At 36.1% G+C, this 24924-nt stretch overlaps 1 protein-coding gene across 1 annotated transcript; it reads left to right on the forward strand.

Annotated features, from left to right (window-relative positions):
* Positions 1 to 3417: 3417 nt before the first annotated feature.
* Positions 3418 to 23093, forward strand: LOC128207913 (heterogeneous nuclear ribonucleoprotein U-like protein 1). The gene is made up of 19 exons (XM_052911106.1): positions 3418 to 3665; positions 4956 to 5056; positions 6258 to 6869; positions 8213 to 8288; positions 9144 to 9261; positions 9511 to 9575; positions 9925 to 10064; positions 11498 to 11597; positions 13443 to 13555; positions 14049 to 14204; positions 14460 to 14567; positions 14955 to 15077; positions 16151 to 16279; positions 18668 to 18836; positions 19158 to 19352; positions 19580 to 19861; positions 20083 to 20219; positions 20518 to 20766; positions 22331 to 23093. Exons 1-19 carry the CDS (start codon positions 3533 to 3535, stop codon positions 22580 to 22582), a joined length of 3258 nt encoding a protein of 1085 aa, XP_052767066.1. The 5' UTR covers positions 3418 to 3532; the 3' UTR covers positions 22583 to 23093.
* Positions 23094 to 24924: the final 1831 nt, after the last annotated feature.

Genomic DNA, 24924 nt, shown 5'->3' on the forward strand with positions numbered 1-24924 from the left:
CAAAACTCACTCTTGTTTACCCAAAATTCAATTAGTTTTATTCGTCACAATAATTCAAATATTTCAAAAGTTCTAATAAAACAAGTCTCGAATAATTATAGACCTCTACCATTCAATCAAATTCGAATTTATGATAGCATCAATTGAATAAGAGACCTGCTCAAATCATTTTCAGTGTATAGAAATGGTCTGTGATATAAGATTTATAAACAACTTGGTTTACGGGGCAAAATATTTGGAATTATTAAGAACATGTATGAAAATGTACGAGTACAGGTACGGCACTGCAATAGTTAGTCCGATTTCTTTGATATAGCTACCGGCTTGAATCAGGGAGAAATATGCTCACCTTTGTTATTGGCCATGTTTATCGAAGATCTAGAATTATTTTTACAATCTTATCCCAACAGTGGAATCACTTTGGAACAGATAACTTTGATATTATTCCTTTATGCCGATGACATGGTAATATTAGCGGAAACGGCCGAAAGATCTACAACGAAGTTTGAACAGTCTATCAGATTATTGCAGGCGTTGGGGTTTGCAAGTCAATGTCGGGGTTTGCAAGTCAATGTCGGGGTTTGCAAGTCAATGTCGGGGTTTGCAAGTCAATGTCGGGGTTTGCAAGTCAATGTCGGGGTTTGCAAGTCAATGTCGGGGTTTGCAAGTCAATGTCGGGGTTTGCAAGTCAATGTCGGGGTTTGCAAGTCAATGTCAATTAAAGTAAAATCACGGTTTTCAGAAAACAAGGAAGGCTTAAACGTAGCGAAAGTTGGACCTATAACGATAAAGTAGTAGAAATAGTTGACCAATTCACGTACCTAGGAACGATATTTAGTAGTAACGGCCAATTCAACAATAACCAGCAAATGCTAGCGGGAAAAGCTTTAAGAGCTATGTGTACTTTAAGTGGAAATTTAAGGGGCTTTGAATTCAGCCCAAAGACACAGTATGACCTTTTCGACGCGTTTGTTGGCTCGATATTAAGTTATGGGTGTGAAATATGGAGATAGTCCAATGCTAAAGAATTGGAAAGAGTACATCTGAAGTTTTGCAAGCGTATGCTATGTGTAAAGCTTTCAACAAGTAATGTAGGTGTTTATGGTGAATTAGGACGCTACCCATTACATATTATAAGACGGACTCGAATGGTGAAATATTGGTTTAAAGTCATCAATACTAACAACTGTGTAATTAAGGCACTTTATGACAAATTAGTTGTTGACAATAATATTAGACATTTAGATAACTGGTCGTCAAAGATAAAGGACCTACTCTACAGACACGGTTTCGGGAATGTATGGGAAAATCCATCCACTATCAATCCTGACTGTTTTGCTAAATTGTTTAAGCAGCGCCTTGTTGATCACTTACGCCAAGAATGGCACACCTCCCTTCAAAATATTAACGTACTTACTCTATATAAATATGTAAAACCAAAAATTGGATATGAACAGTATCTTGATGTTATGAACTCAAAGCGTAATCGACATGTGTTAAGTCAACTACGACTATCATCACATAAACTCAGAATTGAGACTGGTCGTTACGGGAGAAATCGAGAAGCGAGACATGATCGAATATGTGTATTTTGTGATAGCAGGGACATTGAAGATGAGTTTCACTCCATGTTCAAGTATGATATATATAAAAACATAAGAAAAAGATACATTAGTCGTTAATTATTACTGGCAGAATCCATGTATGTTTAAGCTTATAGGGTTGTTACAAAGTAAAACTAAGAATGTATTAAACAAACTTTCTTGTTATATAAATTGTGCGATTAAAATTACAAATAATTTAAACAATACCTAAAGTAAAATACGGTTTCTGTTGATTTATACATATATCTGCTATAAAAATATAGTAACATAAGAATAAAGGTTTTTTGAACTATTTATTACTTCCCTCCACATTGTTTTCTTTGTATTATTATATGTTTTGTTTTATGTTTTGAATGTATTTTTTGTATGTGTATTTGTTTGTTTTTGGGTGTATGTACACTTCTGTGATTGCTTGTATGATGAGAGACTATGAAGTCTAAATCAAAATAAACTTCTTTTCTGTTTTGCTCTGTTCATATTTTTCCATATTGAACTGTAACCAGTATCCATTTTTACTCTGACATTTGTTTTGCATTGAAACTCATTTGAGATATATGTTCGATTCCCAAATGAGGCCTTTTATTTTCTATAAAATAACAAAATTATACACTAAAAATAACTAAATACGTCAAAATTCACAACAACACAAAGTCCATCCTACGAGTATATTGAACTCCATCCTCCGACTTCAAAAAAATATCAGCTTCTGAAATTAATAGACCATGCTCACCATTTTCGTCAATGTTCAACTCATTGGCACACTAAAAGAAGACGAGCTGGAGCTGGAACCTATAATAATTATAGACCATCCCAGTTTGAAGCATTTTCAATGCCAAAAAAATATGTAGTGGCTCCAATAATTCCCCGACGTGTACTGTATGGTTGTGTCCAATATAAATGCCTCATGTGACACAGGAAATGTTCTGACCAATTCTTATTTGTTTTCAACCCAAATTAAGGTTTACTGAAAGAACTTGATGTATTATGTCACTCATATATGCAAACAATGTAGTTCGAAAATGCCAGTTTGGGGTTACTGAAGGGCCATAAATCTTCCTTTACTATGCGCAGCTGCAAACGAAACCCCAGATACACAAATATCATCTAAACAACATTATTCTAGGTTTGTAAGACTCTGGGGCAAATACTTTTGGAATATTGAATCTCAAAGTTTGCATAACATCAACCAACGGAATAACGGACGGACGTAAAATGGCAAATCTATATCCCCCTTCCCCAGAATTAGAGCGGACTACTGATCTCTTCGATTATTAAAATTTTAAAAATGCCTTAAAAGAGGACATAAAAGCTGATAAAAACAACTGCAATTTAATGTACATTACCGTTAAAGATGCACTCTTACTCCCAAACAAGATTCATCACAATTAATAAAATTGTTTTAATATTCAAAAAAAGATGAATAAATGTCGAAAACAATGGTTCTTATGAAGGATACAGAGTTTAATTTGAAAGAAATCAGCATAAAACACGGTATTTCTACCTTATGAGACTATATAAGACCACAGTAAATCTTTTAGCATTCACCAATCATTTAATATTTTTGCGTTTTCTGCTATTAAATACACAGTTACAATCTTGTTATCAGTAATTAATATTTTCCATAAATGCATTATTAAGTAAGTAGTTAAAGGTTTATCAGTCAAAATTTATGTTTGTTATATATGATTATGTATTGATTTTGAATAAGAGTGTCACAACGAAAATAAAATAATCATGCATGAATGGGAGGTAACTCTCCAAACCGTTAAGTAAAATTTCGTCCAAATATAATAATTTCGTATTCTACCCAACATGTGCAAAATCATTTCCGCCATTTTTGTAAGCTTGGGTAGACATTTTTGCAAATAGTAAACAAAAGAATTGTCACCTTTATAAGAACATTTTGTTAAGTTTTTTTACGAAGAAATATGAGTGAGCTTGATCCTACTAAGCTGGACAAGCTCAAGGTTGCTGAACTGCAAGAAGAGTTGAAATCCAGAGGTTTGGAAACGAAAGGGAAAAAAGCGGTTCTCATCTCAAGGTTGAAGAAAGCGTTACGCGGTAATTTTCATAGCAGTTTGAATACTATTGTTTTTATTATTAGGACTTAAATGAGTTATTATATTGCCCTACAATTGTTCGTTATTATGCTTTAACCACCATCATGCTTTCGATTTGTTGATTCGTACTCGGTGCTTTTCGTCACAGGTTAGTTTAAACGATTACTGTGGACAATTTTCGATATAAACAGTAAATTGTACGAATACGAAATAGTACCATATTGCTGATCTCTCCATATGTTGCTGCTTACACTTAACATCTGAGCTAGAGGAATCATGGGGCAACTTCTACAAATCTGAAGCGTTTCTACTTTACTAGCTAAAGAACTTCAGCGAACACGTTATATATTACCTTTTTGGATGTGTTCGCTGAAGAGAACGCCGTATCCAAACCCTACCAGAATTCCTGACATTTTTATGTCACGCTGTTATTTCACTTGTATGCATTGTACAGACAAAATAGCTGTATCCTTAGGTTAATGAAGTAAAATGTAGTTCACAAACTCATTTTCAAAACCAAAAAAACGCTTTAAAGATAGTTGATTTAGCTTTTTAATAAATCCTATTACAAGCATTCCTTATCTAGGTCATAGTTGTGTTCAAATTTAATCACGTGACACCAAGATTTTCAGAAAATACCCATGTGACCTAGTGTTTATTTTGCTGTTATTTTTTCTATTTCGAATAATTAATAAATAACTAATAACAAATTTGGAATAAATAAATTGTTTTTACTTATCAAAAGGTATTTACAGCCTTACTGCAATTGGATTCAACTAAATGAACAATGTGAATCCGATGCTATAAATAGAATCCATCGACGTCATCATGGTCATGTGATTGCATTGCATCATCACACTCAATTGATTCTGGTTGACTTTACTATGGGGGTTACGCCATAACTTTAATGTGTTGTAAACATCAAAAAAATAAATATCAACATTAAAGTTATGGAAGCCAGAACTTAGCCAATGCAGGACAATTATCTCTCCCCATATATGCACATTTAGAAATTAGAGACTACACTGTTCAAGAAACAACAAGTTATCTGTACTTGAACAAACACTTAGAGAACTTTCATATATAATATCGTTATAAAAAAAATACAGTTGCTCCATCCGGAGTTGTACCAATCTATTACAGTTTCCATGATAATAACATTTGCAAACCAATTGTCTGTAGTTGTCGTGAAACTCAGACAAACACAGGGGGCGACATGTGTTTTTTATTAAAAACACAACTGTTCAGTGTTTTTTCTTGGAATTTCTGTCACATTTGTTTTCTTTTGCAGCCGATGACTCACAGAATGACGCAGATCTGAACACAACAAATGAGGAAGGGGACACTTCACAGAGTCTTGATGAGAGCTCACAGGATGCAACTGAGGTTGAGGTAAATTAACGTGAATCAGGGTTGTCAATAAGAACCGGCCGCCGGCCGAAATGGATGGTTCAAATGGAGTTTAGGCCGGAACAAATTAAAAAAAAAAATCGCGAGTTTTTTTGGTAATAAATGTTCCTTACTGCTAAAAACGGCCCTTTTCGCCTATAACATCTCTTTTCGATATTTAGAGCATCGCCTTAACTGGTTTAAAATTTACCGATAATCTGAATCACGCAGTGGACGATTTTTTGTTTATCCAACATTGCCGACGTTTTGACACAATTCTGAACCATGACCTGTGACGTCAGGCGTGTGATCAATAAAATATAGTTGTATTATTGGTAGTTAATTATAACTTGCAGCATTGTGTTAATTTCCACGAGGAAAACGAGACAGGAATGCCGACAAATCTGCGCAGTCAACGTTTTACGCATCTTTGATACCAATGACCTTTTTTCGCGAGTTTCCAAAATTCTTAAAATAGTAACATAGTGTTGTTTTTTTGGTGCATTGTATTTATCGATGTTTATACTTCATGGAAATGAATTTATAGCAAAAAAACAAGCAACAGATATGAAAATAAATGACCCTACATTACGAGTACTTAGAATTACCTATCTAGGAAGCTATCGTTAAAGCGTGGATCTCCGTATCTTTGAAGCTATGGATAGATAAGTAAAATTGCTTATCTATGAAGTAAAGGGTTGCGTATCTATGGCACGCAAATTTACTTATTACTCACAAAATGCCCCAGAATGCAGGAAATGAAGCGCTGAATTTTTTTCGTGTGTGTGTGGGGGGTCATTCCCACGGATCCCCCTAGCTGGCCGCCTACTTTTCTGTTTCAGTCAGTTCAACAAAAACTTATTGACAACCCTGATGAATACTGCTTTGGCCTAAAACAATACAATTGGTTCTGGTTACCCAACCCTACCTTAGAAATAGTTGCCAACCCTACAGTTTTTAAAGTCAGTTGGTTTAATAGCAACCTTTTGGCCTTTGTCGTGAATAAGGTTCACAGTAATGTGTGGATTTATCATTTAGCAATGTTCCAACATTATTTGATTTTTTATTCAGACATTTTTCTGCAGTACTATGAGAATTAGGTTATGGTATTTGGGAGAAGGCATTGAAAGAATTGTTGTTAAACAATGTTAAGTTTAATTCAGGTTGTAATTTGATTTTTTACTAAGTAATATCTTGGTTGCAGAGCGAAGCAGAACCTGAAGCAGAGCAAGAACAAGCAATATCTCCACAAACGAAGGCACCGCAACCTGATGTTGAGGAGGCAGTTGCTGTGCCAGATGAAGAGCTGCCAACATCTCCTCTAAAGAATTCACCAGAAAAAAATTCTCCAGCAAAGAAAACTCCAGAAAAGGCACCAGAACCTGAAGTCAAAGAGGCATTTGCTGAGCCAGAGCAAGAGTTGCCAGCATCTCCACTTGAGAAGTCACCAGTGAAAAGTTCCCCAACAAAGAAAACTCCTGAAGTGGCACCAGAGCCTGAAGTCAAAAAAGCAGTTGCTGAGCTAGCTGAAGAGAAACCTCTTTCAGAACAAGTTCCTGAACCAACCCACGTAGCAGAAGAGGTGACACCAGAGGAAGAGCCTAAAATGGAGGAAACCGAGACAGCTGCACATGCAGAACCTGAGCAAAATCCAGAAGTTGATGAGGCTGACAAGGCTGAGGCTAAAGGTGATGAGCAGCCTGAGGAGATGGAGACAGAGCAGGGTGGTGCAGGAGAGACTGCTGTTGAGGCAGAAGTGAAGCAGGAGCCAGAGTCTGAGAATGCTGCTATGGAACAGCAGGAGGCAGCACAACAGGTAAAATATTTTTTGTTTGCCTCTTGCATTTTAGGATATAAATTAATATTTTAAAGTGTGCAAGTGTGGTTTAGAATAAGCTGTGATTGTTTGCTGAAAGCTAGAAATAAAGCTCAAATCACTTACCGTATTATATCATGCATAGGACGCACTTTTTTACCCCCAATTCTGGTCTTAAAAAGTGCCTGCGTCCTTTCTATGCTATTAGAATTGCATCTGTTTTTTCCAAGTCCATTTCGGGTCGAAAATATTGGACCGGGGAAGAACGCGGTAATAGTAAGTATCTGTACTGCGTCACCGAAGAGAACAACTGACATATGTAAAATCACGCAAGTTAACACACGCAGAAATATATTGAATGTTTACTTTAAAATGATTTATTGAGAAATAAATTGAAAAAAAAATACGAGTGTTTACTTTTTTATAAAAGGGACGCTACTCACAAAAACTCGATGTGAGTCAGCATTTTAACTGGATTGAGTTATAACGGCAACGGAAAATCGGGAAAGGAGGTAAATATCAATTAATCGTTGTTCATGATTTTAATGTTTCGATATTTTACAAAACATTTTGTTGTATGTTACTGTTTTAAAAAATTAATGAAGGAATGTGCATAACGCAAAGTAGCATTATTGTCAATATCAAATCTTTTCAAATGTGCGAAGGTGTGAAAAACACCCGCTGTCTGTCATTAGAAAAATGGTTGTTTGTTCGCACTTTACCTGACGTGCCTTCCGCTGGCAAGACTAATTACCGACACGCATTAATTATGCCTACATGCTTTAATCCGTGCAGCGACAAGCCTTATCAAAACAATCCTCAGTTTTGACTATACAGTTTTGTTGCGATTGCAACGGTTGCAACGGTTGACTGTCATTCAGAAGGCATGTCGGGACTATTGCAACGGTTGCAACGGTTGACTCTCAGTCGGGACTATTACCGCATTTGTATAAGTCTTATAATATGCGTGAATGTTCTCAAAATGTCAAGACATATATCTTTGTTATGTACGCTAAATTACCAAAATACGACGATAATTATCGAAATACACAAGACATTTATCGAAATATGCCTAATATACAATTTTTTGTTTGTTTTTTACTTCAATATATGTTATTAATACTTTACCAACCTCAATTTTTCGGCTCCGATTTTAACATTTTTCCGCTGCGTCCTATCTTATATATTAACGGGTTTTACCCGTTTTCTCAACTTTTTTTTGCCTGCGTCCTGTCTATGCTAGCGTCCTATACATGATATAATACGGTAAATAGTTTGTGTCTGATTTGTCATAAAACAATGTACAAATATAGATAATGTAATTATTTTATCTTTGAAAATAGGAAAAGGAGATGAATGGTGATAAAATGGATGAAGATGTGAAAGCAGATGTTAAAAAAGAGAAAGAGGAACATAAAGGTATATTGAATAAGAATAAAAACAATAATAATAATAATAATAATTATAAATATAGAGATAATTATAGAGATAATTGTTTCTCTGCAAAAAGAAACATAACTCTTAATTGTATTATTTTAAAGAAAGGGCATTTACTGTTCTTCAATGTGATATGCTTTTTAATGTAATAAAACAGAGGCTTTTCATTGTTTGCCTCGTAATGGGATAAAATTTGCAGGGTTTGACATTATGGTCCTACCGAACAACATTCACTAGTTTATAGAATTATTAGATGCAGGTCTTTCAATTGACCCAAGCTCCTGGGTTCTGACGTATAGAAATTGTAAATGACCTGAAATGGACGTATCATAATTTGTAGTATGTAAGTGAGTTTTGACCCCGGAGAACTTCAGTGCAAGAGTTCTATCATCTGAAAGGAGTCACAAGGCATGATCTGAATGTTTATTTAATCAATAAGTCAAGAGCAATTAACGGCAGAAGTGACAAGTGATTATCAATCTGGATGGTCCGGAGCTAGCTAGCCTAGTCGTGTTTTGAATCGGTCAAAAGTCACTGAAATAATGTCTTCAACCGAATCAGTTTATACTTATAATTTAAAATACCATTTTGTATGGTATTTTGTGTTTAACACTTTGGTTAAGTTCAGTTTAAATCAGGTCTAGTAGGTTTTCAGTTACTGGTCCTGCTCTCTAAAGAGTTTATGTCGAACCCTGATATGTTGTGAGTATTTAAATATAGTTTAGTACCAATGTAGTCTTATGATGGAAAAGGCTGAATATCATTGATGTTGTTTAGATATGATTATAACAATTTTACACACCAAAACGCTTCAAAAAAAGAAAAATTGTTTGCCAGATCGTGGAGAGAAGCGAAGAAGGTCACGATCCAGGTCACCTCGCCGGGAAAGCCACAAGTCTGGTGATCGGGACAGCCGGGACCAGGCCAGGGATGAAAGGAGGAAACGCTTCAGAGCGTATGTGTTGCGTTTCTTTTTACAAGCATTATTTTAGTTTTTTGTATGCACTTAAGATATATTGTTTCTATTATGCTGAGTAAGGCTCCCATTCTTGTACAGATTTCCTAGTCATAACATGTTCTTTCTTTATGTATGTTTTTTTGTTAGTTGTGTGAATTAAAATGTAAACATTGTTAGAATCTTAAGTCATTATTGAATGACGTCTTAATAGATTATAAGTTAAGTATTGTGTTTTCTATTTTTCAGAAAATCTCCTGTTGAACCAGAAACTGATGAATGGAAAGAGTTGACAAATGTCATTTTAGACAAATGTAACTATTAAAGAATATTTCCTTGGGTTTTCAGTGCATATAATTATATTGCAAGAAATATTGTATGAATCTATCCTATGTATTCATTATTTTGTCTGTTGAGGTTTACATACACACAGGATTAATTGAAAATCCACCAGCAATGTCCTGTTGTCAATATTTTGTGTTCAGTGCAGATTTTTTATTTATTTTCCATTCCAGAATATTTTACAAGCTTATAAATTGAATAAGGAGTAAATATCCATTCATTAACAGTAAATATCTTAATCTAAATTACATCAGTATACCATAAGTAAAAAAAAAATGCATAAATTCTTTGGTACATTCACCTGTGATGTTCATCTTGCAGTCAACAGTGACCTGTACTTGAAGATCAGTAAGGATGGCCTTTCTGGAAAGCCGTCTACAGATGATGGGTTTGCCATGATGTGGGCAGGGGCACGGGGTTCATATGGAGCCCTTGCTGGCAAGATCGCCTTTCAAGTCAAGGTAAGCATTGTGATGGGTCACATGCAGGGTTCCCGCTGGCGATCGCCATTGTCGCCGTTTGCGACAAAACTGCAAAAGTGGCAACAACTTTTTCGAATTTGGCAAATTTATGGAGAAGAGCTTTTTAAAAAAATCTTTAAATGACGTAAGCAGTGCCCATGCGGCCTGCATGATAATCGATTCTGTCACTGTCGTAAATCAAGCGCATCTGCTGGTGCGACAACAAATCCGATAATTAGGGCAAGCAGTCACGGCCCAGTCAACACCTCGCTAATTAATGCGAAATTTTATTGCGGGTTAGTTTTAAAAATGCAAATCATAAAATTTTAGGTTGTCTGAAAGACATGTGATTTGCAAATTTCGTAATGACTTTTACACGCTAAAAATAGATTTGCTTTCGGTTTGTCGCAATTTGTAATTGCTATAAATGCAGCATTTTAAGGGGTTAAAAAGTGTCAAAAAGATTAACAGAAGTCATTGGCTATGCTTACAAATAAATAGAACTACACCCCATTTGATAAGGCTTCCAAAAAGTTGGCTGGAGTAAAGAGTATACACTATTTTATTAGGACAATATGGCCCTAGTTTGACCATGTGTATTTCTTTGATTTTTCATTTATTTTAAATTTATCTCATAATTTCATAATTGTATTCTTTAATTCCATGACACTATTGTATGCAGGCATTAGACTGAAATCAACATATTGATGTATATGTCACATTTTTGACAATATTTTCATTATTATTTTTTTATTTATATATTTGTCCATATATCTTGTCAATAGACAAATTGCTAATATCTTGTGCTTCATGTACAACAATATTATACTATGTTCTGCACGACAATGTGCAAATTAAATGCAATTTAAGGCTCTTAAATTGCTTAAACCCCATGAGCTTCAGGGGGCTTTGCCCCCTCTGAACCCCCACAAGGGCGCTGCCCTGGACCTGTAAGGGGGCCTTTTGTGGCCCCCTTAACACCCGCGAAAAAGTGGCGACAACTTTTTAGAGCCCAGGGGGAAATAGACAGACATATTATTTTGACTTGTACAATGTACATCTTCAACAACACACGTTATTATGATTAATTATGTCGACGTGTGTCCATAATAACAAACAATGTAGTACAAACAAGTATTTATACTGTAACAGAAAAAACACACAAAAAGTGAATGCGTTACAACAAATTGTAATTGTTATATTTCTGAAATTGTTATATTTCTGAATTAATCAGAGGATATTTATTTTTTTACTATGTTAATAGATAACAATAAATAAACTGATTGGTAACCCTGACATGGTAAAATAAATACATACAGTTTTTGTTTTAATTATAAACTGTTATAACTTGATGATGTAACTGTGAAAATATAACCAAAAGTTTGTCTAGATACTCGCTGGAAAGTTATTCTGATTAGTATGCCTTTTGATAGCTGATGGAGAACCTGGAAGTTGACCAGCTTGGAGAAGAGGAAACAAACCCCCATGTTCTGAGAGTGGGCTGGTCGACAGATGACAACAACCTACTGCTAGGTAACACAATTGCTCTTTTTTCAATGAGTAAATCAAGAAGCTTGTATACTTGTCTTGGAACATTCTTAGGGTTGTTCCAGGAAAAAAGGTTGAATTAACTTTGTGGGTTGTGGGGTTGAAAAAGGAGTCCCAATTGTCTAGATGGGGTTGTTTAGGGAGTTCAATTTGTCTTGTTAAGTGTGTGTGTGTTGCAGAGGTTTTCTTAAGCGGACGCCCGCTTGCCCCCGCCGGGTTAAAATCGCCGCGGGCAAGTGATTTTTCAAAGCAGGTAGCCCGCCGGGCAAGTGAGCTTTCATTGTGAACGCTTTCCGGTAGTTTTCTTTTTATTTTTCTTTGGGTTAAAATATTTCCTAACGAGTGAAAGTTAAACTAATTTTGATTGGTTATTGGAGTTTAGAAAGCCAATCAAACGAATTGTAACATAGCGTTCGTCGGACTTGGCAAGATGGCGGACGGAGATAAACAGGCCGAAACTGAACAATAGCTCAGATGAAAATAACAATGATGAAAACAACAATGATGCTAATAACAATGAATCAGAGAAGAAAAGTAAATTAGTTGGTGGTGACTCTCCAATACCATGTTATACATGCCAAGGCAGGCAAACTGATGATAATAGTACTAAAGAAATAGTGATGGATGATGATGTATTACAGCAGTGACTGTGACTTTTATGAAGAAGAATCAACAGTGTGAAGAAAACTATTTGAAAAAAGAATTCAGTATGAAGACAGCCTAATATTAGCAAAAAAGGCATAATAATGAATTCCTCATGGTTTTAAACAGTGAGGTTATGGTGTAACTGTTGTTGGATGATGTTTGTTTGAAAATAAAATGTAGCAGTTAAAATCTTAATTTATTTCTTGTGTTTATTAATAAATATCATTGCCTTTAATACAGATTGACTAAAATGGTATACATAATTTTATAAACATTATCAAATTTCGGGCAACCCAATTTCACAGGGGGCAAGTAGATGTTCAAATTGACTTGCCCCCGGGGCAAGTGAAAGTCAAATCGTTAGGAAAACCCCTGGTGTTGGGGGGGGGGGGTGAAATACATGTATCAATGTGGTGTTTGGGTTGCCTCAAAGGCAGACCATTTATATAAATCTGGAGAGGTTTTCATGGGTTCTCAATCCAGTTTCTAAAAATAGATATGACGCATCACAACTATTGAACAGTCAATGAGATGCATTAAAGTGATAATTCGTTCGAATTTGTCGCTCATTCCTATTTTGATGATATTAAAATATGTCATCAGTGCTCTTCAATGGCTTCATTACGAAGAGCATGTTAGTTTGGGCCTCATTTGCGGAATTACCCAAATTTTTATAAAAGTTTGAACAGCGAAGGTTTCCTCCCTATTCCAGTTGTGGCAGGAGGGGTGTGTTAGCCCTGTTTTTGTGGTGCTGGTATGAGCCCTATGGTGGTGGGGGTGAAAACATAATTATACTTGTCTCGTTGGTTCCCTTTTTTCAGAATTCAGTTCCTACCCAAAGTACACTTTCCTAGAATAGCCCTTAACATTTAAGTTATGTTGTCATGCTATTAATTTAGTTATTGAAATTCAGATGTTATTATTAAATTTAAAAAAGTTGCTGGCACAATTTCGGAATACTATAATTTCATGATTATTGGAATCTAACCGGCTAGTTTACTTGACCAAGCTTGACTCAGGCTTGTGCAAATTTTATAACTTATAAAATTGACATCAGTGGTGACTGGTCAAAGCTTGCATTAAAGAATAAGAAACCAATCTGACAGTTACTGTAGTTTGCAATTATTTAACTCTTTTTTGCTTCCCTGTAAATACATACTGATTAAATGATTTGTTTGTGTCCAGGAGAGGAAGAATTGTCATTTGGCTATGGAGGCACAGCCAAGGCTTCAACCAACCTGAAATTCTCTGACTACGGGGAGAAATTTACAGCTGGGGATGTCATGACAGCATACATTGTAAGACATTGTTGTTAGTAGACATTCAGGCTTCTTGCCTGTAAGACATTGTTGTTGGTAGACGTTCAGGCTCCTTGCCTGTGGGAAGATCATATTAAAAAAATATGTTGAGCCTTGTTGTATTGCTGTTACATAAAGAAAGTGTCCTTTTGTTGGGGAGTATATTCTCAAGTATTTTTTAAGGGGCAAAATATAAGTTAATGGCACAAAGTAATTGTATTGGATTACTATGGTTCACTCATTCAACTTAAATTGAAAATACAAAACTTGATTCATGTACAGATAGAAAAATATTAGCGATATTTTGGTGTGTTTTTTAAAGACATTTATAAAGGCTTATTATTATTTTTATATGTAAATATGTAGATTTCAGAAATATAGCCAATTTTGTCCAGTTCTTGGTATTAAAATGCCCTAAATTCCCAGTTTTGGGTAGGTTCTCTTTCAAAAATGTGTAGTTGTAGAAAATAAAGACTTGTGTTTTGTTTGTTAGGATCTGGACAGTGATCCGTGTGTGATCTCCTTTGACAAGAATGGCACGGACCTTGGCACGTGTTTTGAGTTTGAGAAGGCCAAGCTGGGAGATAAGGCAATGTTTCCCCACATTCTCACAAAGAACACCACATTCGAGTGTGATTTTGGACAGAAGGTAGGTCTCATGGGAAACATTAATAAATGTTCTATAGCCAATAAAACTTCACCTTCCCATGGAAGGTAGAAGCAAGATAAAAATTAAGTCCATTAATTATGTAGTGTGCAGAGATTTGACTGGACATTTTAAGATTTCCATGCATTTAAGTTTTGTGAATGAGTTAAAATTGAGTTTATCTGTCAAACATTTAATTACGCTGCTACATTCTTTCAAATATATGTGTAACATTTTATGTGACCATTGTTCTGCCAGGAGGAGGCCTTCTTCCCTCTAAAGGAGGGTTATGTGTTCATCAACAGTGTGGCCCCAGAGGATAGGGTGAAGGGCGCACAGCAACCAGAGAAAAAAGAGGACTGTGAGGTAAACACAAGCACCGAAGATATCAGTCACTACTTCATTCCATACAGCCATGCTCATTCAATATAATTCAATTCAAAAGTCTTTTATTTCCACCAGTAGCTATTGATTATCAAACGGTAACACAAATTGCAAGGAAAAAGGAGAGGAGAAAATACAAACAAAACATCATGCGATCTACATTGTACATTGTTTCAGAAATTGAAATAAATAATTGAATATTGTTTCATATTACCAGTTTTGAATATGTACACTCCAGCTAACAAATACACTGTCAGCTACAGCATCTATATCTGTATACTAAATTTCAGTAGAACATAGTCCAAAAAGTATTTTGTACAATCAAACAAGTTCTATATCATTCATGTTTATGTGAACTATTTCTTGCAGATGATCATGATGGTTGGTCTGCCAGCGGCCGGGAAGACAACATGGGCAGACAAGTACAACGAGGAGCATCCCGAGGCCAAGTTTATCGTCCTCGGCACAAACAGCATCATTGAAAAGATGAAGGTGACTTTTAGCATTAATCTGGCTCGAATTTTTCAAACAACCTTAATTTCCTTTTAACATGACTTAGCTAAGCACACCATTTTTAAATTGGCAGATATATACTCAATTTGAAGAGTACTGGGACTATAATGGAAATTGTCTTTAAGATAATTACAATTAGACATATTTGATTTTGTTATGTCAAGTATCTTTGCAAAAAAGAATAATACACGAGTTATGTCTAAGAAAGTGTTGTGGCCAGGGTCTTTGATAAATTTGTAAACAAAACGATACCTTTTTGGTACTAATGGTCATGTAAATTTTGTTTTCTTTACATGAATTATGTAATCAAGATTTTTGATTTATCATAAGTCTATATGCAGATATGTCTTGGAAATGTTTGAGTAAATTTTGAAAGTTTTGTCTGAATTTTGTACTTCTGTCTCTAAATAATGATGACAGGACAAATAATAGTAAAAGTAATACAATAAATGTTAACAGTTACGCTTAGAACAGTCTTTTCCAAACTCCCACAGACCTGACTGACTAAATTGGGCATGGTTAAAATACAATCCAACCTGTCTGAGTGAACTTTTAGCCCAAATAAAAAATAAAAACCCTAGTGTCTAAAAGAATTACCAAAATAATGTTTGGACTGTGCTGTATATACACAAATTACACAATAACGAATCATCATCACTTACAACCAGGCTTTTGAAGAGTTTATAGTCGAAACATCTTAGGGAAAAGCCAGCACATGTTTGGACCATTATTGCATTTTTTGATGGTTCATTTGAAATTTTACCTTGGCAAGGTCTTGCCTGAACACAGCTTAAAAGCTATGTTTGGGGTGTTTTTACTTTTAGCCTGTTCGCAAACTATCATATTCATTTCTAATACATGTATGTCTATATATTCATGACTGATAAATGTTAAATCATTGTTGAAGTTGAAAATAATCATTGCTGAATGTTAATTTGCATCTGTTTGGCAGAATCTGTTTCAGTCAGACCAACTGTCTGAATGAGGGCTTGGAAGATTTCGTGAAGACTGTAAGATTATAGTCATGGTAACGAAACACGTTGTGATTTCAGGTGATGGGTTTACCTAGGAAGCGCAACTATGCAGGCAGGTGGGATGTACTGATTGACAAGGCAACGAAGTGTCTCAACAGGATGCTGGAGATCGCCAGCAAACGCAAAAGAAACTACATCCTCGATCAGGTATAAACATGAACTTTCTGCTTCATGATGGTTTAAAATAGAATAATATTCTAAATGAACTTTGAAATCCGCCATGTTGGCTTGGAATTTATGGAGGAAAGTGGATAAAGGAATGGCACCAATGGCAGTGTACTCTTCAGTTTGGATAGATACCATCATTCTGTTCAGAGTAAGTGTTGAAAAAAGGGACTAAACTGCCTCCTGGTATGTACCTTCTTTTGATTTTTTTTTATCCAAGTTTTCAGAGTCATTTAAAACAAGCAGTACGGTAAGTGCAGGTGGGTTTTCTATATGTTCAGTGTTCAGCAGGATCCAAAATAAGACTCTAATTCTCAGGTGAGAGCTATTTCTCTATCTCGGTGGGTGACAGATCAGGAGAATTTAAGATCCATGTGCTGATGACTGAGGTTGGAACGAGATGTTTTGTCAATTCTTCTGGTCAATAGAAACAAGTTGCCAATATATTTATGTTTGTACCCATGTATAATCATGTTTCTCTTTCAGCAAATAGTAAGTGAGTAGTCAATGTATTTACTGCTACAGTTTCTTGGCAAGATCATCATGAATTTTTATCTTCGAAAGATGGTTGATAGGATTTTAAATTGTCAGTGGAATACATATTATCCATTATAAATATGAAAATATAAAACAAAGATGCGGCTTGCTGTTCACTATACATAGTTGTATGATGGTGGTTTTATGGAAGTACAAAATCTGCCGTGATCGCCTTCTTTTTACTAGTGCTTGAATTACAGCATTTGCACAATATAGTTGTATAATAAAAAGACGACTTACTCCGGGTTAAAAATGTCTTTCTTCATGAAGGATTTGTTAAAAATTAGAAGGATTCTTGTTAGCTTTGTAGGGGAAAATCCTTCAGTAGTTATATTAAAAGTATAATATTGGGGAAAATTTAAATAGCTTTTTTAGTTCTACTTGATATAATCACCTTGACGTTTTTGTATAGATTTCAGTTTTCACTGAATTTTGTAAAACCAATAGTCATAAAAGAAAATCACAGAGAAGATCAGTGCTTAGATAATTTCGAAGGTATCATTTTTGGTTGACAGGCAAAGTAGAGCAAACAATGGTGAGGAACTTGTCAATGTTGTGCAAGTGTACCCTAGATGGCATTTGTGATGCTTCAGCCATTGATGGAAAGATACCCTGTTATGGGCTTATGTCACATGACCTGGTGGATAGGGGGCTCTTGGCTTTGTTCTCTGTATAAATGTATCAGATTTTTTGTAAGCTATGGCATTGTATAGTAGACTGGGTTGGATGGTTTTTCATCCTGCTTATGAAACTGCAGTTATAAGTAGACCGTAAATGTGACCACACAAGTCTGCAGTCTTGTTTAAAGGCATACATGTAGGTCAGTGTTTGAACTTGCATTTTGCTGGCACATAGTTGTATAGTTTTTGTGTTGCCTGCTAAGCATGGCAGACATGTAGGGATTACTTTGTTGTGCGGCAGCTTCCCACTCATTTCTGATAAATAATTTTAAAATTTAATTTGTGTTGTCTTCAAGCTTGTATTTGTTTATATATTAGAGTCAGTAGATAAAAGTACAAGGTGACCTTTACGAGAAAAAAAAGCGAAAAACAGTCGACGTATCCAATTTGCGGAAATCTTGTTTGTTTTTTCGTTGTTCACATTGATAAGCTTTTATTTGTATTTATGAGTGTTATTCACTTGTAAGCTTGGTTATGAGTAGGTGAAAACATTGAAAAGTATCCATAATTATATAAGATATCAGTGACATTTCCTGAGAACATTAATAAAGTAAATGGTAGATTTTGGATGTTTGATAGTTATACTGCTGTGTATTATTTATATGACAATTAAGGCACTTGTTTTCTATTTGACCACAAGATTGACCAAAGATTTCACAAGTCCAATAAGGTAAGTGTTTCCAAAAGGACCGAAGCCATTGGCATGGAAGTAACGAGCTATACTTGCTCATAATTGACTGTGTCTTGTTACACTGTATGTACATACTGACATTCCGATATGATACTCAACTTTTAGTACTGTGTAAACTATGTTTGCATTGGACATGTCCGTTTACATATATGAGGAGATGTATACTACCTCACATGCATAACCTGCCACACGCAGACATTTATATGCTCTCAGTCCTTTTCAGTGCTGCAGAAATCGTAAGTATATTAGTGAATGGCCACTGTTGCCATGTAGACAACGTCTAATACCTACATTCTGTTGGACTATTGCAGATTGTCACAAATGCCTTGTACAAATGTAGCACCTTGTGTGCGTGTGTTGTCAGTTAGCTGGAGGCCCCACACTAATGGGGCCCCCCTGACTCATGGCAGACTGTGTCTGTTGGCAAACTATTAAACCACCCTCTGTTCTCTGCCATGGTAGACCAATGTGTATGCCTCTGCTAGACGGCGTAAAATGCAGCCATTTGAAGGCTTCTCTCGGAGAGCAGTAGTCGTGGTCCCTACTGATGAAGATTACAAAACAAGATTAGAGAGTCAACAAAAAGTGGAGGGGAAAGAAGTCCCTGAGAGTGCCATTTATGAGATGAAAGGTAGGGCTGGCTGCAAGCTATTGTACCCCTCTATAGCACCTTACATTACTTCTAGCCACTTGCATATCACAATATTGGCTTTACATTTGTCTTTGCTAAAAACTTTGTCACCAACCATATTTTCTACTTTTTGAAAATTACTTTACATATCAAACATATTATTAAACAAAAAGTAGTTCATTTTGTGTTTAAAGGGATTAACAACCTGATAGATTTCGGAACATATAATTTCCAGTGCTATATCTAAAGAAAATATGGTTGGTTTGTGTCAATTGTTTTATAAGCAACTCTAAAGCATGTTGTTCTGTGGGGCCATTGCAGCAAACTTCACAGTGCCTGATGTTGGCATGCTGTTTGACGAGGTAGACTTCACAGAATTACAGCGCTCCGATGCTGAGGATCTTGTGGAGAAATATCGGGAGGAGGGACAGAAGAACTTACCCCCACCCCCTCCCCAGTCAGTCCCAGAAAGGAGATCCAATGATGGGTACGAGAGGAGGAGCGGGAGTAGAGGAAGTAAGTCACATTGTCCTGTAACAATCTAGACACATTGACTTTCTTTTTTAAATATCTAACCCCTATAAGTTCATGAGGCTATTGGTCTTAATAATGACTGTATTTGAGTCAATTTGGCGAAATGTTGTATTTGTTTCTAAAGAAACCCTTTCATCAATGTTCTTGATGTGATTTCTGTAAACTTGATATAATTGTTGGTAAAATCAATCAAGTGTTTCATTCTTTAGGAGACACTAGAGGAGGAGGAAGTAGGTGGAGTGACCGAGGCGATGACAGGCGCGGTGGCGGTGGTGGCAGGTGGGGCGGCAGTGGTGGAGGAGGAGGAGGCAAATGGGGTGGTGGTGGTGGTGGAGGACGTGATGGTGGCCGTTTTGGTGGCGGTGGTGGTGGACGCCAGGGAGGTGGAGGAGGACGTTATGGAGGTGGTGGTGGTGGTGGTAATGATCGGTGGGGAGGTGGTGGCGGAGGTGGAGGTGGTGGTGGAAGATGGGGCGGCGGAGGAGGTGGAGGTAAGTGGGACCTTTGTTTATATCACAGATTTTGGCATTAACTGTATATTGAACTCTTTGTAGGTAAAGGGGCTTTCTTCCCAGCAATCAGATTTTAATTATTATTTACTTTTAAATCTGGCTCAATATAATATGACAACAAAAATTACTGATGCTACCATCACCATTTTAATAGGAGTAAGGAGGACATGTTTCTTATATTATGTTTCTCCACTTGGCAGGTGGCCGGAATGATCGAGGCAATGATAGAAGCAGGAATGACAAATGGGGTGGCAGCAGCAGTGGTGCTGGTGGTGGTGCTGGTGGGGGCCGTTATGACCGTGCTAGTAGCAGAGGCAGTTATGGAAATAATAGAAAGGTACCTACAATTTTGTTTTTAAAAAAAGTCTATACTTCATTGCCATTGATGTTTAAATGTAAACATGTTGGCTCCAAAACAGCATGTAAAAGATGAATAAGGTCTACTTATTAGTAAAATTCCTTCAATTGGATAAGTCTAATAAGTTCATGTTGACCTTTTTTTAGGATATTTTCTCTTATCTGTTCTTTTTCATCAGACCCGTTATACAAAGTGTGTTTATAAATCCAATTTGTGAAACACTGCTGTCAACCCTGTCTTTCCAAGAATTAGGTACTAATCTGTGGTTTTGTATCAGGATGGAGGTGGAAGTGGTAAGAGCTGGGGTGGCAGTGGTGGTGACAAGTGGGGAAGTGGTGGTAGTGGCGGGGGCTACAAGCAAGGCAGTAGCAACCAGGGCAATATGCAGAGCTACCAGACCTCCAGTAACTATGGCAACCAGGGCTGGGGTCAGCAGGGGAACCAGCAACAGTGGGGCCAACAGGGTCAGCAGGCCTGGGGGCAGCAGCAGCCTGCAGCACAGAACTGGGGAACCTACACTGGACAGGTAAGAACGTCACAGTATTTCACATACCCACATTTACTGTTATACTTAACTCACATTAACTGTTATACTTAAATAAACTGTTATGGATCTAATTAAGTTTCTTGTTTAACCATCTTGGTAACTTAATCCTTCTGGTAACAAAGATAATTTTATCTGTGAATAAAACTTGTGTTTATGTATAAACTATCTGAAAGGCCTATAAGCTGTTGTTCGGGTATTATATATTAGATATAAGGTGATAGGTTTAATCATGTTATAAATACGGTGAAATCCTTTATATTCGTGGGCTTGAAATTTCGTGGTTTTTTTTATAGAGAACAATTTCGTGGGTTCTTAAATTCGTTGATTTTCATTTTTTGAGAAAAAAAAAGAAATAATCGAATTATCCATCCTAAATAGTCTGCAAATTCATCAAGCGCCGAAACTGTGCTATGTAACATTTACGTCATGCAGTTTATCACACTACAATGGGACAATATGTCAATTAGCGCAGATACTCATGTCAATTATTGCTGAATCAGTAATTCAGGAGTCATAAATAAAGATGCACCAACATCAAGGATATAAAATAGGGAAGCCATGGAATGGGTTTTTGCAAACTGTGAAAAATAGTAAGTGTTTAATTAAATAATTGATTAACTATATGATCAAAGAAGCAAAATCTAAGTGGCGACGCACACGAGGTTAATAATCAGCACGTTGTAGATGTGTCGCACAGGAGATTGATAATTGGCTTGTTTTATTGTTCCGGCAATGCCATTCAAAAAAATGAATGCAGTTACTAATTATTTACTTTATTATCATTGAGGTTAAATAATAAGTAATATAAACCATTTTCAAAGTAAATAAACAATGACTTACAAGCAACCATGTATATTCATGTGAAAACATATATATCCTTTTACATATCCAGTATGTTTTTAGTATTAAAGGTCAAATTTTTGTTGGAATCTTGAAATCGTGTGTAAGCCAACCCACGAAATCAACAAAAATTGATGTCCCACGAATATCTATGATTTCACAGTTAAATGAAATAGAATGAAAAATAAAAATAAAATATTGCACTGACAGCAGGATTCGATCCTGGGTCGTCTCGCTCAGCTGTCGGGGACCTCATCCACAGCAATAGGGTAGACAGATATTTTTCGGGGGGTTTATGTAACATAAAAACACAATTTATATTTGAGGCTGAAGTCATCAACTTTAATAGCAGAGAAAGTTGTTGACATTCAAAATTTTGTTTATGTTTGATAGGTCAGTTAAAAATACTTTTGACCAAATTATTTTTTGGCAACACTTCGTTATCAGGCAGAATGTTTATAAGATAATGTCATGATCAAGAGGCATTATGAAAAAAGTAGTATATATCTTTATTTGTAAATATAAACAAATACACTTTTCACAACAGAGACGTGCTTTAATGGAGATTCTGATTGGCCCAGTCCTTGGACTGTTTATATGTAGTTTGTTCTGTGAGAAAAACATCCTTTACGACCTTTTTTGCATATTCCATTATCATAGTGACAAATAAATTGATAATAATGTATATCTTGTATCTCTCCAGCAGTGGTCCGGCTATGGTCAGCAAGCACAGCCAGCTGCCCAGCAGGGAGCCACAGCCACAGCAGCAGCAGCAACAGGCACAACCCCACAGTCACAGCAGGCGATGACCGCAGCATGGGGGGCATACAACCAGAACCAATGGGCTAACTGGAACCAGCAGTATGCTAATTGGTATGGACAGTCGGCAGCTGGGCAATACCCACAACAGGGAGGACAGGCAGGAACCGGAGGACAGACGGGAACTGGCAAATAGGGACAACAGGGTCCATTTTTATTACTCGCTGTACAGGGCATTGGCAAGTCCACATCAAGAATCCTGCCATTCTTAGGCTTGGCCATAGGCAAACCTATCACACTTGAGGGAAAAATGTAAGACAGAAGTGAATTTTTAAAAAGTTTGTTCTTACAATCAAAAAAATGATCACAAGTGCAAAGGTCGAAGAAAAATTGGGCGGAAATAAGTGTTTTACAATTATGTTTACATACAATTTGTTTTTCAAAAAGTGCATGAATATTGAAAGCAGAAAAAATTGTTATCATTCATGATCTGTACATAGCATCATTAATATGTGAATTTCGTTGATTATGCTGTATTGTTTTTTCCTTCATTCATTCATTATAAATATGTCTAAAATGGAAGTGTTCATTCAATATTCTATAATTTTTATAAATTTGTCGATACGATTTTTTTGTCAGAAATTTCTAAAACATTGTACATCTTTTGTAATATATATGAATGGAATTAAAAATGTCTGTAAAAAAGATCGGTTAGTTGTGATCTACTACATGAAACTGTGATATATTTTCATGTCTCCCCTAAGACTTACAGATGTTTTTGTCATGGTTGTCAGTTGTCTGCACCAATATCTAGGGCTATGGATTTTAATAACACTAGTTTTCCATTTGAAAAGCTTTTAAAAATTCAGCTTTTTAGCTACTATTCCAAGATGGAAAGAACTAAAACCATCAGCTTTTTAGCTACTGTTCCAAGATGGAAAGACCTACAACCATCAGCTTTTTAGCTACTTTTCCAAGATGGAAGGACCTACAACCATCAGTTTTTTGCTACTATTCCAAGATGGAAAGACCCTACAACCATCAGTTTTTTGCTACTATTCCAAGATGGAAACACCTAAAACCATCAGCTTTTTGCTACTATTTCAAGATGGAAAGACCTACAACCATCAGTTTTTAGCTCGACTATTCGAAAAATAAGGAGAGCTATACTACTCACCCAAGCGTCGGCGTCACCCCTTGGTTAAGGTTTTGCGTGCAAGCACATATAGGTAAATATCTCGGCAACTACTTGAGGTATTGCATTGGGACTTTTTACAATGGTACTCAACCATCCAACCTACTTAATTAACCAAGTTAGATAACTCTAGTTTGCATTTAATGCAAATAATTGCCCTTTATTATTCGACTTAGAAATTCTGGTTAAGGTTTTGCATGTAACCACTTAAGTCAATACCTCAGCAAATACATCATGTATTGCATTGAAACTTTACACACAGGCTCCCAACCATTTAACCTTCTTATTTAATCAAGTAAGATAACTCTATCTTTCATATTATATAATTTTTGCCCCTTTATTATGTGACTTAGAAATTCTGGTTACGGTCTTGCATGTTAGCACATATAGGATAATATCTCAGCAACTACTTGATGTATTGCATTGAGACTTTATACAATGGTATTCAACCACCCAACCTAATTGAATAACCAGGTTAGATAACTGTATTTTGCAAATAATGGCCCTTTATTATTACACTTAAAAATTCTGGTTAAAATTTTGCATGTAACCACATTTATGTTAATATCTCAGCACATCATGTATTGCATTGAAATCTGATCTAACAGTGATCCATGCATGTTTCGCCAAAACTTTTCAATCCTTAAACTGAAAAGCGGCGGAATAGTCGAGCACGCTGTGTCTGTGACAGCTCTTGTTTGCTACTATTCCAAGATGGAAAGACCTACAACCATCAGCTTTTTAGCTACTATTCCAAGATGGAAAGATTCCAATATGGAAAGACCTTGTAAACCCATAAAAATTGATCCATTCGCAACAAAATCTTGTGTCTGGTGTCTGGCATATTTCCTAAATTAAAATAACTAGAGTGATTATACAGGGATGTGATAAGCAGGGTTCCCCCTTGGTTCTAAAAAGTTGTGGCCACTTTTTCGCGGGGGATTAAGGGGGCCGCCAAAGTCCCCCTTACGGGTCCAGGGCAACGCCCTTGTGGGGGTTCAGAGGGGGCGAAGGTCATGGATTTTAAGCGTTTTAAGAGCCTTAAATTGCATTTAATTAGCACAATGTCATGCAGTACATGATATAATTTTATGGCCATTTCGAGCTATTGTCAAAGTCTTCGCCTCATTGGCACTGCAAAATCTAAAAACCTTGGCAATCATTTAACTAGAGCTATCACAGGAGTAAGAAAACTTACACATGCAGCCTGTACACAAGATAATACATGTAGTTTCATAATAAATGGTTTCAGGCAGATCATTACATTAATTTATTCACTACAGTAACCCCTATTCAAAATTAATTTGACGGCTTAACTATTTCCACATCGGTTGAAAAACAAG

Source organism: Mya arenaria, chromosome 11 (genome assembly GCF_026914265.1).
Source record: "Mya arenaria isolate MELC-2E11 chromosome 11, ASM2691426v1".
NCBI lineage: Eukaryota > Metazoa > Mollusca > Bivalvia > Myida > Myidae > Mya > Mya arenaria.